Genomic DNA, 18440 nt, shown 5'->3' with positions numbered 1-18440 from the left:
GAGCCCATCTATCAGACCGGACCGCTTGGAGCAGCTTACAGAAATGGGCAAACAGTCAGCAAATTCAATAGTGTAAGCAGGGAGCAAGCAGTCGGGCAGAGAATCAACATTACAAGCCCGACCCCACTGCCAAGAGCAGCAGTACAACAACGATCACTATTAACGCATGAACTTGGATGAGCAGACGACAAAACAGAATGGAGAGGCCACTGCCATTGAACCGTTCCGTACAATGATGGCTGGTTTGTTACTCTTACCTTTAGAGCCGCGCGGCAGCCGCCGCCGCCGCCGCCGTCTAGCGCTGAATGTATGGCTCGCCCATCCCTCCTCCTCTTCTACCGACAACGATGACGACGCTAATGATGATGATGTCTGTATATTGAACAAACCTAGGAAGACAATAGCGCACCCACGAGAACATGGCGTAGTAGCGCCAACGGGACGTGCTCGCGATGTTACCGCCACTACCAGGATAATCTCTTACAAAATGATTTTATTTTTCTCCCTTCGTGCTTTGTGCTGTTCTAAAACAGAACTTCGTTTTTAGCGACCATAAATGATTCAAGAGACCGAAGCTCGTGGCTGGTTTCTAGGTTTCCATCTTGTCCGGTCGCTGCGTACTGAAAAAAGCCACCCGTCGGATAAAAAGCCTAACGGGGTTGCCCAGTGTAAACTCGAAATATTTCGTTTAATTTAGACTTGCGGGCCCTCTCCCCTAGTTGAGTGTCTTACTCGCCCTCTATTTGGCGGGCTATGTTTACTCATCTTCGCCCCTCCATATGACGATCACGCTCCTTCCAGTCACTGGCATTGCCCGTAGGTAGATATAAAGAAAAGTTGATCTGTCAATGGCGAACTTAATTTATTGCACTTAGCCTGCGCCAGGAACGAAGTGTCTCGGAAGAACAGCCGTCCAAGTTGCGCTGCGGGAACGGTAAACTATCGCTCTGCTCTATTCACATACTTAAAGTCCTGATTCTGCTCGCTTCTCTGATTACAATCGCTTTCGGGCGATATCGACTGTGCAGGCAAGTGTGTCAGGATCGTTGTTTCAGCTAAGATCTAAGCCACACCTACTATCATCCGGGACCCCCGCCTAAGTCGTGCCTAATGTCATAATAATCTGTCGAGGTTAGGTAAACTAACGCCTAGCGGATTTAAAAATGTAGACGACTCAGGAGATTTGTTGTGGGACCGCATACAGCCATTAGGATTCAAAATATACGGCAGGGATGAACCATGCCCGTAGGCAAATCGTTCTCCTATAGGACGCATGAAGGTTCGTTATACCTCCAATCGTTGTTAATAGTTGTACTATTATGGGGAACTTTTCTCAAGTGATCTAAATAGTCACAAGCAGATCTAATTCGAGTTTTTGATGGAGAATGTAGGTGAAACGAAAATATTTTTTTCTAATGTACATGTTTGTCTTTTGTATTCTGAGTTGGTACAGTAGCTTCGCTAGATAAAAAAATAATGTTTATATTTGGAATAATTTATCCCATCAGGTGCTTTGCTTTTGTAAATAACCCCTTGCTTGATAAAAAGACAGTACAGCCACGAATGAAACAGAACTACGAGCGTGTCTGGTATCCTTATAGCTACAACTAACGTAAAACCTCTATTGATCATCGTAACGTTGGATTACACTATTTGCTTTGTCTCTCACAATACGATCTCCTCCCTTAAAAGAAATACTATCTATCAAGAACCTGGATGCTTATAGAATTTGCTTTTACTTAGAAGTAAGAAGCACTGGAGTCCTATAAAATAAAGCAAATTAAGGCAACTCTATAGTGTTCTCTTTGAATTCGTTAAAAAGAAAAAAGCTTCTCAACGTATATCAAGCATATGATGTCCCTAGCGAAATTACACGATTTATTTAGCCTTTGAACGTATCGACTGTAGATGATAAAAGATAACATCGATCCGCAGCTGATAGTTGATGTAACTGCATCTAAGTTGTATATAGCTACTATAGTCAAACGTGATCGATTTAGAACTAATCACGGTTCCCACAGTTACTTCATTTAAACCTGTGCCTATATTGATCACAGCCTATATCAGATTAGCTAATAATTAGTAAGTAATCAAATAGACGTCCAGAGAGACGCGATGGCTTCGTCTATATTAGCAGAACAATCTTTTGCAATGGCAACGAGATTGATTTAAACGGGTAGTGAGAATTTGTTTTTACGATACTTTACGAAAGCGCCATTTCAGTATAAATAACATCTATGTAGCACTGCGATTACCGTCATAGTTAGAACAAGCCTTCTTGGCTATTCTAGATTCAACAATACTTTATGGATTTCAGGGTTCATTTGAGACGCTCGCCATGGTTTTGAGTGCGAAACGCAGGATGTCTTTACACCTGCGTAACTGCCTGTATTGTTGTTGAATCTTCTATTTGTAGACACAAAAGAAAAGATAATTCACTCATGTTTAATACTAGGGGCGGCTCGACAAATCCTTTCAATAAGTTTTTGTGCGACAGAACTGAATGGTCGTTTCCGGAAAATATCAAAGGGAATTTCCTATAGAACTTTTTCAAAAGGGAAATTTTTAATCTACGACAGATGGTAAACGTGCCATTCAACATGGATGTCAACGAGAGCCATGTTGTTCGTTAAGTTCTACCATTTTTATTGTATGGGAAAACGTTACTTGATAGCCTTGTGCCGTAATTGGACGTGAACAGGCCGAAATATCTGTCTGTGGTGGTTCTTTTGTGTGCCTGCCGCACGTTACGTTACGCTCCAATGCTCTATCCGATATAACGGTAAATATGCACTAAATAATTTTTCTAAACCTAACGAATCCTACCTTGTACAGTGATATGAACGTAAAAACTTCTTCAAGATTGTGTTCAGCAATATGGCTATAAGGACATCGCCGTAACAAGGAACTGTCATCATCAAATATAGTCGATGCTTAACGGAAATAAAAGCCTCTGCAAGTGTCGGGTAATAATATTTCGTTCAAGGCTAGAACCGGTAAAAGTACATGTCCGGTTATTATCGGCAAGGCGTTAAAGGAAGCTTACCTAACTCAAACACTATGAAATGCTTATTTGTACTAAAACGTTAAAGAAACGCTGTCTCATTTTCGATCAAATCTATCCAAACATGTAGTATATCCTAAGAAGCTATGAGACAACGTTTGCCAAAAGGGGCTATCTCAGTGAATGCGGAGGATATGCCTATTTCGTCACATTCGATCATAATGATGGCGAATGACCGGTACTTACAAGCACCGGTATTTTGGCTTGAAAAGTTTGCTTAAATTTAAATACGTAGATGGTGCATATTTGATGGCGCGTATTTTGAATTATATCAACATTTTTCACGATTTATTTCTTCGGCTCACAGATATCCCGCTTCTGAATAAATTTTCTTTGTATAAATCACTAGCGACTATTCGAACCTACGTTGTTTCGAATTTCGGATGAATTCTTTGACGCTTTATTTAGCTCTTTTGTACTCCCAAATAAGTACATCCACATATGTAAATCTACATACTGGTTAAATAATATAGCTTATATATAACTTGCTAAAAATCTGCATTCTTTTTCTTCTAGGCCCATCCTATCACAAATGTTTGATATTATTGTTTCTAACCGTCTTTTTTTTATAAGTCATTCCCAACTTAAGGAATATCAGCCTTAGAAGTGATCGAACTCAAGCTGGTGTAAAGTTGTACGAGCACCATTTTCAAACACTTAGGTATTTTCCTTCTAACATTTTCGTTTTGGTGAAAAAGGCCAGAATGTCTGCCCGCATTAGTGTATGATGTTCCTACGCGACGAAAGTTAAACGTTGGCGAGATTCACTGCCGTGTGCAATTGCCTATTAAAGTTTACAGGCGTAAACAAGACTCGAACCGCCAGGCTCCACTGATAGCAGTGATCGTCTATCTTGGAACCGTTTTTGTTTTCTTGCCAAAGTTAAATCACAAACCTTCCGTTTGTTTCCCTACTATTTCTGCTGGCTGGCCGAACATTATAATGTGACGCGAGTTGTTTTTTTGTTTAAGGCTTTGAATTAGAATGAAGAGCTAAAAATTAACTTATAGTTACTTCAATACTGTGAAGTTTAGTTGTAGCATAACAATACAGCTCCAACATGCTATATTGGATTTTATCTAAGGCCTACGACGAAATTTAATATTTGAATGCAGAGAATTTCCTGAAGCACTGGGCGTTTTCAAGAAATTAAAGAACTGGTTTTTTAATTATTATATATATTATAAGGCACAATAGTTGTGGAGTTCCGTGGGATTAAAATCAGACTAGTATTTTCAAAGCCGTATTTACGTTATTGGTTAGAAACGTTATTTAGAAATCCATCATTAATCTCCACACTTCATTTCAATTAACTAAATTATCGGAAAATAAATACGAGAGTACTATGAAAACGAAGAACACGTTTGCGATTTGGTAAGTTTCGTAATTGTTTACAGTGTACGTTTTTTATTTAAGAATTACGTTTTGCGGGAGGTCAGACAGGTGTACGAGGCAAGCCAGAATAGCTGAGCTTTCCAAGTATACCTGTTGTCCGTTACGTTGATGTTGAACAAGACTGTTGATGTAATACATAAGTTGCCTGCCAGCTGGTTGACAACAACTCTGGTCAAACTTGTACCTCAGAGCCATTATTGTGTAAAGAATATCCGAAAAATTGTTTCGGCCCATATTGCGACTTATTAAATACATGGTAATATATTTCGATCATACAGCCGCAACGCTTCTTCAGTATCTGTAGTTCCATCGTAGTTTTTTTCAGCGGCATTCGAGAGAGCAAAATCGTATCCCATCGTGATGGAATTATACTTTATTATATAAATTTAAGGTCCAGATAGTTATCTCCGTGCACGTTGGACCTGCCGAGCATTTTTCGTGGATTGCGTCAAGATGGATTTCGGTTCTCGATGAGTAAGAAAAGATGCCGCAACATACAGACCTGTACGTCTCAAATAATTTTACCCACAAGCCAAAAGACTAGCTCCCTCTGTACTGTGGTTTATGGGATTATCTGGAAGGAAGGTCAATAGGTCAATGCAGGAGAGTTACCTAGAAGGGTCTTTGATTGTTTTCTATGATTGGAGAGATATAGGCATAATGCACCCACGAAAACTATTATGGGGTAGATTTTGCTTTACTAGATGAAAAACAATTAAAATTACAGAAAAGTTGAGCTACTCTAGTCTACTGTTTATAGTTCTAAAGTATTATTTCCCACAACGGATTTCATAAAGCGCCCGTTCTGTGTTATTTTACGTTCAAGAAGGCAAAGGTTTAGTGATTCAAAAGAAGAAAGTCACGAACCACCAATAGGAGTTGTTGTTATTGTCGTAGTGATAGCATTGTTCTTAATCCGTATCTTGATTTGTAAAAATTTTTAATTTTCGGTGAATTAGAACTAGGCTTCCAGGCTCTTGTTCCACCCGTTAGATACGCCATTCTGTCACTGCAGCTGAGGTTCCAAAACGTCGCACTCGCTAAGCTGAGAGGATGCTTATGCAAGTCACACTCTTGTGTGCGTTGTCTAGCACAATTCGAAATCGTCGCAAAGCACGATAGGCGCTAATTTAGCACTCACGATAGATAGGGTCGACGCCCGAGGCGTTCTGCATGCGATATCCAATGCGTTTCGTTCTGTGCATATTTGTTGCATACGCCCTCCACTCTGCAATTTGTGTCCCAGACAAAAGTTGCACCAGATAATTGGTTTCAATATCGCCAAGAGCTAAGCCATTATATGAAAGGTCTATATTTTGCAAAATTGGCTCACTGATAGATAAATAGTTTGAAACAGACGAGACAAATCTCATACAGGGACCTATATCTGGCCAACCGGCAACTGTGCCTTGTTCATGGTCGGATTGAACTTCCGACGGTTTTGACTCATACATGGAGGGAAAACTGTGCATGTGAACCGTAAGCAGCTAGGTACATATTCATAGGTGTGCCCACAAAGTTTCCACTTAGAGCTTTTAATGGAGCCTGAAGATCCGATAATTCTATAAACACAAGATCAGCTTCGTACAGGTGTAGTAGGCCGGAAGCCTAGACGCAAGGTTAATTGTGCTGATGAGGAAATTGTTTCTCGGTGCTCGGCGTTCACAGATGGGAAGTTAAAAATAACTCGAAAACTAAATATTGTTACGGGAACGTAACGGAGTGTTATCACCTATCATTCATTCCTTTTTTGACCTGTCTTAACCGGCGCCGGAATAGTTACTAGATTATACATATACAAAATACAGATTCGGTATATTCTTACTTTGCCCCCATGTGCGGCGTTATTTTCGTTTGAAGCGGCGTGATCTTCATAAAGTACACGACAACAAATAAATAAGTATTAAGGTTATAAATTAACAGCTAGTATGTTCCGCATGTATCTTTTCCAATGTCACAAAACCTTCTATGAGTTCCGTAGCAACATAATCGCAGCTGTGGCCTTACCGAGTCCCAATAATTTGTGCTTGAAGTTTCGCCAAATAACGGAAGCCACTTCCATACCAGTAGGTACTAAAGTGCTTCTTAGAAACCCAAAATATGCAGTGACGTTTGATTTTTTATTTGTATCATTGGAATGGGCCTATCGAGTAAGGGCGTACTTCGTCGTAATAAAAGAAATATCGTAATATACGTTTTATGGTATAATTATGTAAGTGCAATTTTCAAATATTTGAAAGAAAATCATTTATAGTCGGGCCTTCCACTAATTTTCTGATGAAACATAAAAATACTTGTCACATTACACAAACGTACAACATTTAACACCAGGATAAAGTGTGAGTAGGATTACTAATTAATATTTGTTCTTGTTTATTAGGTTAGGATTTAACAAAGAGGGTTGTATAAGTAACTGTTAATATAATAGACAATTTCTCTTACAAGCACATATTGAAATCCCGCTCGTATACAACTGCCTGCCGGCGTCAAAGTTGAAGTAACTATATCTATAGAAATCGCATTAGGTATTGCTTGCGAAACAGGAACTAACCATTATGGGAATGAACGAATTCGTTTATAACCTATCGACCGCAATGTTTATAGTTAACGTACAACCCGAAATGTCCAAACTGTTCAGTAAGTCAGAGAGTTCCGTCAAGTAGCGAACAGTCCTCAATCAAAGTGATGTTTGAGTTGTTGCTAGGACTTGGTACCGTGTAACAGTCGTATGGTGGCGTAAAAAGGAGAAATAGAATTTTTTTCTGGAATCCTGCAGTCAGGAGCGATCATTAGAGAAGGACGTTGTAGAAAGCATGAAGCTTTGCGAACGGCTTAATTCTGTAGGATGCTGACTGTCAGCAAATATTTGTTGTAAGCGGAAATCTGTCATCCATGATAGCTGGTGAAGTGGACGCACCGCCGCAGAAGTAGGTCCCGTGTGTACGAAAACTGAAAATTCTGTCGGCAAGCTATGCTGAAATATGGTGATACGGGCTCTCCAATAACTAGTTAAATTTCTGGAATTTAGCTTAAATATTTTCAGGTACGACAAAGTCATTTTTAAACGTTATGAAAATCTGGGATGCTGGGGAAAATATGCTTTATTCGAAATGTGTTTAATACAAACTAAATTCTATTAAATATTATAAAACGTTGCTAGTTCGAAAGATCGAGTTCAAACAGAGTCAAAGTAACTGCAAGTACTTCCAATTTGATTCAAAAGTTCTCTAAAATTTATGATTTTCCAAAAGGAAGCTCTATAACTGTTTTTTTCTATTTCTTAAAAATCGCAATTCGACTGACTTTGTTAACAGCATTTCGGATAAACCAACGCGCAACTGACCTGTGTTGTAAGAGCCCTCCTATGAGAAAACACATAGTTATGAATATTAGAAGATACGACAATTTCATGTTTTATTTTTGCTCTGTGTTGACTTTACGACGTATGAGAAATTTAGCGAGACTGCCTCAATAGCATTGATTTATTTCCCAAAAGCAAATAAATAATACTGCAATTGTAATTTATTTAATAGCAACACATTCATTTTGATAATAGTAGGAAATATTTAGCTAGAGCGGACACACCTAGTGTATATTGCGTTACACCTTCCCTCTGAATGTAGGTACAGGACTGATTGGCCATTTATTGCAATAGTATAGTATGACAATATCTACCGCTTGTCAGATGTGCTATAGCTCAGCCGTGGCGATATGAAAAGCACGAACGAATATTTCTGCCTTTTTCTCTCTGCTTGGAAGAGTCTCCTTAGCGTTGTTAGGACGGGACCTTGTCCCTAAATTTCAAGGGAGCCCCCGGCAGCTACGATTAAACTATTACAAAACTACCACCACCGAATTCTACTGCCGTTGCCCCTTGCCTTGATCTTCGTCTTCAATATTCATCGCCGTCGCCTTCGCCGTCATCCTGGTTTGAGTCGGTGCCGACCTCTTCATAATCTTTCTCAAGGGCAGCCAGGTCTTCACGGGCCTCCGAAAACTCGCCCTCCTCCATACCCTCGCCAACATACCAGTGAACAAAGGCACGCTTAGCATACATTAGATCGAATTTGTGGTTGAGGCGAGCCCAGGCGTGGGCAATGGCCGTTGTGTTGGACAGCATACAGACGGCACGTTGAACCCGAGCGAGGTCTCCACCAGGCACTACCGTTGGAGGCTGGTAGTTGATGCCGACCTTGAAGCCTGTGGGACACCAGTCGACAAACTGAATTGTACGTTTGGTTTTAATCGTGGCAATTGCCGCATTCACGTCCTTGGGCACGACGTCGCCACGGTATAGAAGACATACTGCCATGTACTTGCCGGCTCGGGGGTCGCACTTCACCATCTGGTTCTGCGGCTCGAAACAGGCGTTTGTGATTTCCGACACGGACATCTGCTCGTGATAAGCCTTATCGGCGGAGATAACCGGAGCGTAGGTGGCCAATGGAAAGTGTATTCTTGGGTAAGGCACAAGGTTGGTTTGGAACTCAGTCAAGTCAACGTTGAGCGCACCGTCAAATCGTAACGAGGCCGTGATCGAGGAGACGATCTGACCGATCAGCCGGTTCAGATTCGTGTAGGACGGCCTCTCGATATCGAGATTCCGGCGACAGATGTCGTAAATCGCCTCGTTGTCCACCATGAATGCGCAGTCCGAATGTTCCAGCGTTGTATGAGTATTCAGGATTGAGTTGTATGGCTCAACAACAGCCGTCGACACCTGGGGCGCGGGGTAAATCGAGAACCTGGGAACGATAGGGATACCGAGCGAAATCAACTGGTTATCTAGAACTTCACCAGTTTTTAGCCAGATAAAACAAAATTTACCTTGCAACGATTAATAACGTTAAATAATAATGTACATTGAATATTTATAGAAGAACGCTACATCTACCAAGCTCAGAGCGCAAATACAAGATGAATTGAGCATGGTCAACTATAGCCATGCATTCCGATTTTCATGTTTCCATGTGTTCCGCATTGACTGTTGTTATTATTATTATTATTGTCGATTGAAATCGCTCGTAGTTTACTCACTCAAGTTTCGACTTTTTGCCGTAATCGACAGAGAGACGCTCCATGAGCAGCGAAGTAAATCCGGATCCAGTTCCCCCTCCGAACGAGTGGAAGATCAGAAATCCCTGAAGGCCAGTACACTGGTCGGCGAGTTTGCGGATTCGATCCAGCACAAGATCGACGATCTCTTTTCCAATCGTGTAATGACCACGTGCATAGTTGTTCGCGGCATCCTCCTTACCCGTAATCAACTGTTCAGGATGGAACAGCTGGCGGTACGTGCCAGTGCGGACCTCATCTGTAAAACGAATGCCACGACGAAAGCAAGTAGCAAGACAATTCGTTAAAATATATTATAAAAGTTACATAGCGTTACCTAAAGTTGAGAAAAGTTTAGCAACATGTCTTAAAATTCAAATAAATGAGGCGTCTAGCAAAAAATCATTTTATGCATCTAAGTTTACCTGGTAGAATTGGACCGATAAATTGATTTCTTTAAACTACAGAGCGACGTCAAGGCCTTATGATACACAAAAGTAGGTCCCATTGAGTTATCATCCTTACTCATAAATTAACGGCATAATTATTCAACAGAGAAAAAATTACGGATAACGTGGAAATTCGAAGAAAACGTTGCAAGGCCCCTAATGACGTCTGACAGACACCGCATCACATGAAAGCATTCTGAGTTTAAAGTTTAACGTTGTTTTCAATACCATAGATGACTATTCACAATTATTGTAATTGCCAAAGCATATAGATGTTTTCAGATGAACAAATACAATAGAAGCCATAAACCTTTCACGACGTCCATTTGGCCTGTTCGGCTCTGACCGCCCAATCGAAGTGCGATCCCGTCTTAAAAATACCATATAACAAATGTAGGTATGGCATAATCGTTCTCGTATAACATGGCGCGCTATCCAATTCTTGATGGCAAGCGTTTACCGCGCACTAGATGAAGCCTTTCATCAATGCAAAATGTGCTCAAACTATCTAGATTAACCGGGCAGTCACGTCAGTAATCCGAGCGCAGAGCTCGTCCTGGATCAACCGATGTTAGCTCCCGTATTGGTAGGTGTTTATAATGATTTGCTGAAGGACTTTGCCGCTTTGTAGCGTTAACTGTAGCTCTGGCAACGTGATACGTATATAAGAAAAATAAGTTGGATTCTAGAAATTGAGTCGACGGTCAGTAAACGTGTTTCCGACGCGAACGAAGCTATTTGAAACGGTTTTCTAGAAACTAGCTAAGTATTTTAGCTCAACTGGTTTAGTCATGTGATAAGCAAAGAAAATGGGTGCGAGTATATTTTTATTTACGGCTTCCCATGTAACAGCTTGGAAGCATACAGCTTCGCTCGAAAGAGCCTAATAAACTTGATTAAAAAAGAGACCATATTTTCGTAAAAACTGCCGAAGCAGGTGCTAAAAATAGCTCAAATGACGATCATGATTTTTTTACTCAAGGTTAAAATAGATGACGCTGATACCCACCGACGACGGTAGGCTCCAGATCGACGTAAACCGCTCGCGGTACGTGTTTTCCACTTCCAGTCTCGGAGAAAAACGTATTGAACGAGTCGTCCGCGGCTCCTAGCGTCTTGTCCGATGGCATCTGCATATCAAGCACAAATAAAGAATGAACCGAGCAATACCATAGTTTTGAATAGACGATTATTAAGAATGTGATCGTATTTTTCAATTCAGATCTTTTGATATAGTAGTGGATGTTGTATATACTGTATCAGAGGTAGATATCGTCTAAACTATAATTTATAACCTTTGATTTTGATAATTCCTTCTCTGTGTGAACAGTTCGTTGGCAGTAGATAATTTTTTTAATTTGCATAATTCATACAAACCTGGCCATCGGGTTGGATACCATGCTCGAGACAGTAAAGTTCCCAACAGGCATTGCCCATCTGGACACCAGCCTGACCCACGTGCACGGAAATACATTCACGCTGCAATTTGGAAGATTAAACATACGTTGCTAGTACGCTCATTATTTGCAGTTCTAAATAAATTGGCATGGGGTTCATGCCAATAACGTACATAGCACAGCGACAGATTCAACTAATGAACCATAGACAACAATAGAAAGCAACAAAGTACAGACGTGTGGACGGAGGCGCAATACCAATGGAAAGTAGTGCACCTGGAGTCCTCGACAGGCGTAAATAATACTTTGCTTATTTGTTATTGTTATTCTATTTAAGTTGTTGTTATAGCTTCGGGACTGCTATTGACGCTGTACTTGCCACCAGTTACCGTAGCTAACACTGAAAATAAGGTTAGCATCAAGAGCATAGTTATCTTTGTCATTTGTGCAGGACAAGCGGTTACAGTCAAGGCAGCTTCCCTTTGTCCTGCTTTTGGCTAGTCCATATGCCCTTCAGCCTGGTTAGCACCCATCCTGTTAGCTTTTCTCAAAAGCGGGGAAACTCACTCCACCCGCCGTACTCCGAAGGGAAGGACCAAACCGTCGTCACTGGCATCGCAGGTGCTCAGAGCAACAAAGCATACTATTATATTATATAGCGGTTGTTATATGCTGAGACGTTATTACGCTCACTTGTATCGTCTTTTAAATACAAAACAATGGCTACAGAGTAGAATGGTCATTGTAATTCTGCTTCAACAGACACAAGCGAGGTTTTTAGCCCGTGTGACTAGTCGCTCTACAGGCCACTGTATTCCGTCTTAGCTCTTTGGGTTTTGAGTAGATCCGTCCCGGCTTTTTGGTCTTTTCTCAGTTGATCGGCTTTTCTGCCCAAAAAAGGAACTCAGCAGATATGCGCTTAACTATGAAGTTTGACAATTCACTCTGCTGTGAGAGGCCTAGGAAATAGAGTCAGTTTCTGGACGGTCGGGAAGATAAACAGACGCCAGCCGATAAAGATCGTCAGAACCGTTGATGTTGGAAGTGAAGCGTGTCTGGTTGTAGACACTCATCCTATCATCGAACAGTAGATATATGAGGATGTGCAAGCAAATAGCTATCGAGGTGTTTTTTTTTATTTTTGTTTAGGGGTTTGACTGTGCTTGGCTCGGTCATGATGATTAAGTAAGAAAGTATTTAGTTTTTTCACAATGGTATCCCAAGCCTCGAACGCAGCAACGCATATCTGATTCAGTGCACATAATTCCTGTTTATTCGAATTTTCAACTATTTGTACGTCATTTAGTTAGACAGGGCTAGCATGAAGCTAGAATGAATGAAGAATGACGATTTTGTCTTCATCAACTTCGATAAAGCGCATCGCTATTATTCGACACATAGGATGCTAAAGCAGAAGCTGCGAGCGCACATCATTCTATGTAAGGCCACGCCGGATAAGGACGATGTGAATCGCATCGCCGTCACAAGTGCTAGTGAGTTAGGCATCGTTTTCTATTTTCAGCTACGAAATCCGTCGGAATCAACAAGGCCAAACAAGCATTTTTCGTGAACAAGCCGCTGACGCAACTAGCCTCGATGTTGTCGAGGGAGCATTACCGTAGAACTGTTGCTGCTTTTCGTATTTAGAACAGTAGTTTTAACTTTTATAAAAGTGTATGTTCGTACATATAATTTACAATAGATTTTGGCAACTGTGCCTGGAACTATGGATAGAAACATGCGAATGTACGACACAACCGACAACCAACAATTAGTAAAACCTACATTTTGTCCATAGAATCGCTTTTTTTGCAGCGTGTCCTATGGCCTATTTTGAATAGTCAATAAATCCCATTATCTTATATTACTTTGCTGGTTGATGCTGTTTGAGATGTCATCGGGAACGCTGTGTGTCATATGTCGAAGAAAAAAATCTGAATGTGACAGATTCTGAGAAAGAGTGGGCGCAGTATATTGACTAATATAAGTCTATTGATTACAATGCTACAAAATTTTCTCAGAAAAACAAATACCAAGGTTATAAATTCATCTTGTTAGAGAATATCATAAATGCTGCTATTTTCATTTAAAACTACCCGCACGATTCAAAACAGCCTGAGTGAATGATCTCTAACATTGCAGAGCATTCGACTGGTCCCTGCCAAATAAACACTGATAGGACTTTCCTTGCCCCTTTTTATGTATATTGTCTTATCGTCTTAATCAGAACCGTGAAAACAATCGAATTAACAACATCAGTGTTTTTCCGATCTGCGCGGGGCAGCTCCATGACTAATCTCACCCAGGTGACTTTAGGAAAGTTACATGAGCGCTTGATCGTGAAGTTTCACTCTGTAAAAGCGGGAATTTCTCAGTTCGGTTTCCAGTCGAGAAGACATTTTCTTTATTTTTACTATTATGTCGACGTATCTATGATTGAGCGCCTCTATTTCTATTCAAGCGGGACGCTATTTGCACGCGTTGCAGCCGAGAGGGACTGATAGAGGCTGCCTGAAGCAGTCGGTCCATGTGAAATTATCCGTTAAAATGAGCACTTATCACAGGTGCAAAACTAGCTAAAAACTACCTGGTCTTTCGATGTTATCGAATTTGATTATTCTAACGATTATTTGGTACGCGCTCGCTTTATCTTTTCATAGATCTTTTCAGTTTTGTTTCCTGTCCTTAGACCCGTATATTTTTCATTGTCCCTCAATCATCTCGTCAATCTCCGAACTATCGTTCATGCAGTGCTAGCGTAGCTTAGAAGGTTTTTAACGTCAGTCGGTCCAATCGAATCAAAAGTGAACGTACGTCCGCTGTAATTTATTTCAGAAAACCACGATCGGCCTCACCCCAGAGTTTGTACGTCAAGACGGAGTGATATGCCGAAAACCGTACGTGAGTTAGCCGTCATGAACCGTCTAAGTTCGGAGGCCATTAACAGCAAGTATCATATCAGCGCTCGACACCAACAGCGACAAGAAGGGGTAGACTTCGTCTTGCTCGCGCGTCTGCAAGTACAGTTCAATTGCGCTACTTACGGCCGCTGGTACGTTTGCATCAGAACGCTATCCGTTTACGGGTCGGTTTAGCCCGTTCCATCAAATTTCATTCGTCTCAATGGTCAGGCTGCCTGGTGATACGCCATCGGCTGATGTCAACAACAGAAGCAGCCTATTTTCTGGCAGACTTTGCGCTCGTATTTCGTGTTCGATTTCGTTTTCGGACGAACCAAACGAAATTTTCTTCGTTTTTATTTGGAGGCCAGACCTGCGTCGTTTCTTATATATACGGCGTTAAAAGTTTCGCTGTAGTTGCCAGAAGTGGCAGCGGTGGTAATTGTCGGTGCGTTAGCATTAGTTGAGACCGGTAGCTGATGGGTCGTTCGTATCGGCCCACATTCGGCGCGTCGTCGAAACGGAACCCATCTTCGGAAAAGTAGTACTTGGTACAGCTGAAGACGCGTGGTGGCATGGTAAAAACTGTACTGTCAGCCACGGCATCCGGGGGAGAAAAAAAGTTCTATGGACAGACATTGTCGTGTCTAGTGGAATCCCTGCTCGTATACAGAAAAAATGGATGACGACGAAAATGTCTGCTGTGCTTTTCTGTATGTTTTGTGCATGGATTCGTACTGGAGGCCTCGTAGTAATACAATGGCGTTACAATATGTGTGTGTAGATAATGCATGGGAAATGAATGTGGGAAAGCGACAGGAAGCAAAGGGAGCCACAGCAGCATAAATCTAGAAATATTTGATATGTTTTTTATTCGATAAAAAATATTCGCGCGTTTTATCTGAAATTATATAAAGCAACTATGTTATTTGATCAGTGTTGTAGTTATACCGATATTAATTTGGCTATATCCGAGCTAATTACTAAACAAATTAATCCATCGAAAGATATATTTACATTGAAAAAGTACATTCACATTAATAAAATTAAAATTTCACGTTTACACATCGATGTGTGTTTACCAATGTGGTATTGACTCTGTTCGTTGAGGTATTAACTAACATTTTTTTTTTTATCTAAGTATCATGTACGTCTCTCTTTCTAGCTGATTTTCTTCGTCGAACAAGCAAGCCCGCGAGAATTCGAATTCAGACTATCGCACACAACCAGTAAATATTAGAGATAACGAATAACCTTTATCTTTCAAACGTTTTAGGCTGCTAAGGACATCAGTAATATTGATCCGTCGAATTAGAATTGTCATGAAATCCGTTTTTTTTGTCCGCTCTCTGCTTTCTCATTTACTTTGCTTTCTGTTACACGCGAAGTGTTCGTTTGGGAACAAAAAAAAAACAAGTGATACATTAAGAAATCTATTATTACGCCCTGAACCACAGACGTTATAGCGTGTCAATGCTTTAGCTCTGAGAATTCACTTATTTCGTAAACAATTTATCTGCATAGTAACTTTAGCTTTGTGTCGCGTATTGCCTGGCCGGGTCCGCAGCCCATTGCAAGTATGAACAAGCATTGAATGAATCCATTATGAATTCCGCAGAACGTGAAAATGAATCCCTTTGAACTCATCAGTCCACTGGTCTGGACCTGTCTATGTCGATAGCGTCCCAGCGGCTTCATCCATTAACATAAAAGCAAATCACAACAATTTTGGCAAGTAAGTGGTTCTCTTCTCAGGATTACCGGCATTGCCACAGAAAATCACCCAAAACTGTCGTCATCGAGCAAAGTCAGCGAACGTGAGAGCGTGAAGCAACTCTGAAAAAAGACGAGTGAACCAACTTCGGCGCACTATGAATAACGAGAAAAAAAAAACAAGCTGAGACACAACAGCGGCCCGATTTTTATATGAGAAATCCAACTCATATCGAGGCGCCGTATCGAAATACGGTCGCGGAACGACCCGTATTTCCCGATTTTTTTGAGACGCCGACTAAGGCCGTAATCAAGAGCTTGGCTTCATGCAAGATAGCTTAAAACGGTGCGGGCAACTGTAGTCAAGCGGATAGATACCCTTCCTATAGATCTGTTGTGCAGACAGGGTGTTCTATTTTCTTTGGACATCGGCGTTTTTTTCTGTCCGATAGTCAGTAACATACTGAGCGAAACCTTATAAAAAAAATAAAGTACTAAGCTGGGATAGGCAACTGGCGACAATCGACATTGCCTTCAACTATGTCTAATTCCCAATGGATGTCACGGAAATTTCAAACATAAATGAATGTCGAAGTGAAGGAACTTCCTATTTTACTAGACGTGTTCGTTCTCATGGTTTACAGTTAGGTTAGTTCTTTCAGCTTATTAACCCTTTCTTACAGGCAGCTCGACAACTGGGTGGGCGGGTGGCAAGATTATCCCTACTGTTTTACCTCTAAGTCAGACTATTAATGTCAAGAGACTCTTCGGTCGAGCATTGATTAATCATAACAACTTTTGAAAACAGCAATAGAATTCGCTTCTCTGTACGCGTCTGTTTGTTCTGGGATTGATTTGCCTCCGCTTGTTGAACCGACACAAAACACATTTGATGCTTTCTGATCTTTTCGTCTCGTTGACGTTGTGCAATATCTGATTGATAGGAACACGTGTAATGTCCATGCCACTGTGGCAGTATTTCACACAGGACATCATTACCCAGCGTCAAGTCTAGTTTCATTTCAATAATTCGTCAATACTCTTTGGTTCTCAGATTTGTTAGATTGTTTGTCCGTTGTTCAGATGTTACATTGTACTACATTATTAACAAGCGTCTGGGAGACGGACTTCTTATTTACAGCGATTGGAGTTTATATGAAAAACGTGTACTACGTATAGAAAATATGTGATGCAGAAGAGCAAAACGAAGAAATACGAAGACACGGAGTTGAAATACGACGTTTGACTGAGTTTTGACGTTTTCTTGACTCACTCACTGGTTCCAATCCAGTTCAACCAACGCGATTGACGAGCATTGGATGGACATGACATCTTTGCAATGACATGTATCAGGTTTAGGCTTTTTCAGTTTACCGCTTGACTAGGTTCACCAGGGTTCATCAATCCGAAGGCCAGTGGCAACCCAGAAGTCAACTGGCGGAACCCAGTTGGGTGTGTGTGAAAGAAGCTGTTGCGATTCGTGCTGACTTTTTGAGTTAGTGCTTACTAGAACAGGTTGGGGTAGTGATTTGCTAACACGCACAACACTCATAGAACAGAAGTGGACGGCAGCCTGGGTTGATTTTTGTGAGAATTAATTACAGAACGAACGAGGGAATTCTTGGTCTTCATGGCGGCTAACGTATCTTCAAGTGTATACGACGTTTCAGCGCGTTAATAGTCAGCCATGCCAGCCGATACTATCAGATATAGTACGGTAATAGCGTAGAGAAATAGCACGAACTAACCGGTCATTTGTTTACTTTTTTCTGCCAAGGTTATGCAGGTAAACATACAGCGAAGATAAATAAGATCGGCTTCTTAGAGAAATTTAGATACATCCGTCAATTGGTTGTGCGTGTCAGCTATTTTGTCAAAACAAAATTAGACGGTTCTCGTAGCTACTTTCTTTTAATATGTACATTCAATGAAGGTCAATTTTTTTTTAGCGTAAGGTGTGATTTACTTGAATATATATATTTAACTGCTACCTACGTTTATCTTTGTTATAAGCCACTTTTGTTTGTGTCTTTACGCTGTCGTGTTTACACGTTTCCAAGGTAAACTGTAGCCCGCACTGTTAGACTCTCAAACGACCTGAGTAACGCATTCCGAAATCGTCCGAGTTATCGCTGTTTTTTAATCCAGTCGCCTGCATAAACATGTTATCTTTCTTTTGACGACTAAAAATATATACGCGTCATTATACTTCGCATAATATAGGGCAGAAGACGAGGCAAACAGATAACAATAAACAACTATAGCAGGAAGAATTTCGAATACTAGCTGTCATTATTACAATAGATACGTTCTTAGAAAAATTAGACGATATAAGCCCGCAAAGCAACGAACAAACAATATCTCGATTGTTCTAAGCTACAGACTATATTTATAATACGTTTGGTTTTCTCACGCAGCTGCGATTATTTTTCGGTCTACTCGATTACTTGAATCTATCTATAAACAT

At 40.8% G+C, this 18440-nt stretch overlaps 1 protein-coding gene and 1 long non-coding RNA gene across 5 annotated transcripts in view; one reads left to right on the top strand and one right to left on the bottom strand.

The window, feature by feature from the left end:
* The first annotated feature begins 228 nt into the window (after nucleotides 1-228).
* LOC147754262 (uncharacterized) lies at nucleotides 229-15325 on the top strand. 2 transcript variants are annotated; one of them, XR_015316563.1, is made up of 3 exons: nucleotides 229-934; nucleotides 9528-9798; nucleotides 14196-15325. It is a non-coding gene; the product is annotated as an uncharacterized LOC147754262 (long non-coding RNA). The 2 variants fall into 2 exon arrangements; XR_015316564.1 differs by having other exon boundaries at nucleotides 9528-11654.
* Nucleotides 7840-18440, bottom strand: part of LOC111254898 (tubulin alpha-1A chain-like) — a 36287-nt gene continuing 25686 nt past the window's right edge. For all 3 annotated transcript variants that reach the window (XM_022816252.2, XM_086974343.1, XM_022816251.2), the window contains exons 2-5: nucleotides 11341-11442; nucleotides 10973-11093; nucleotides 9497-9773; nucleotides 7840-9204 (exon numbers count right to left, since the gene is read on the bottom strand). In XM_022816252.2, coding sequence (XP_022671987.1) covers nucleotides 8352-9204; nucleotides 9497-9773; nucleotides 10973-11093; nucleotides 11341-11442 — 1353 coding nt within the window. In that variant the 3' untranslated portion in view covers nucleotides 7840-8351. The remainder of the gene's footprint in view (nucleotides 9205-9496; nucleotides 9774-10972; nucleotides 11094-11340; nucleotides 11443-18440) is intronic.

This window comes from Varroa destructor, unplaced genomic scaffold (assembly GCF_002443255.2).
Source record: "Varroa destructor unplaced genomic scaffold, Vdes_3.0 BEIS01000007.1, whole genome shotgun sequence".
NCBI lineage: Eukaryota > Metazoa > Arthropoda > Arachnida > Mesostigmata > Varroidae > Varroa > Varroa destructor.
The sequence above is the reverse complement of the archived record's forward strand: the minus strand, read 5'-3'. Positions and strand labels throughout refer to the sequence as shown.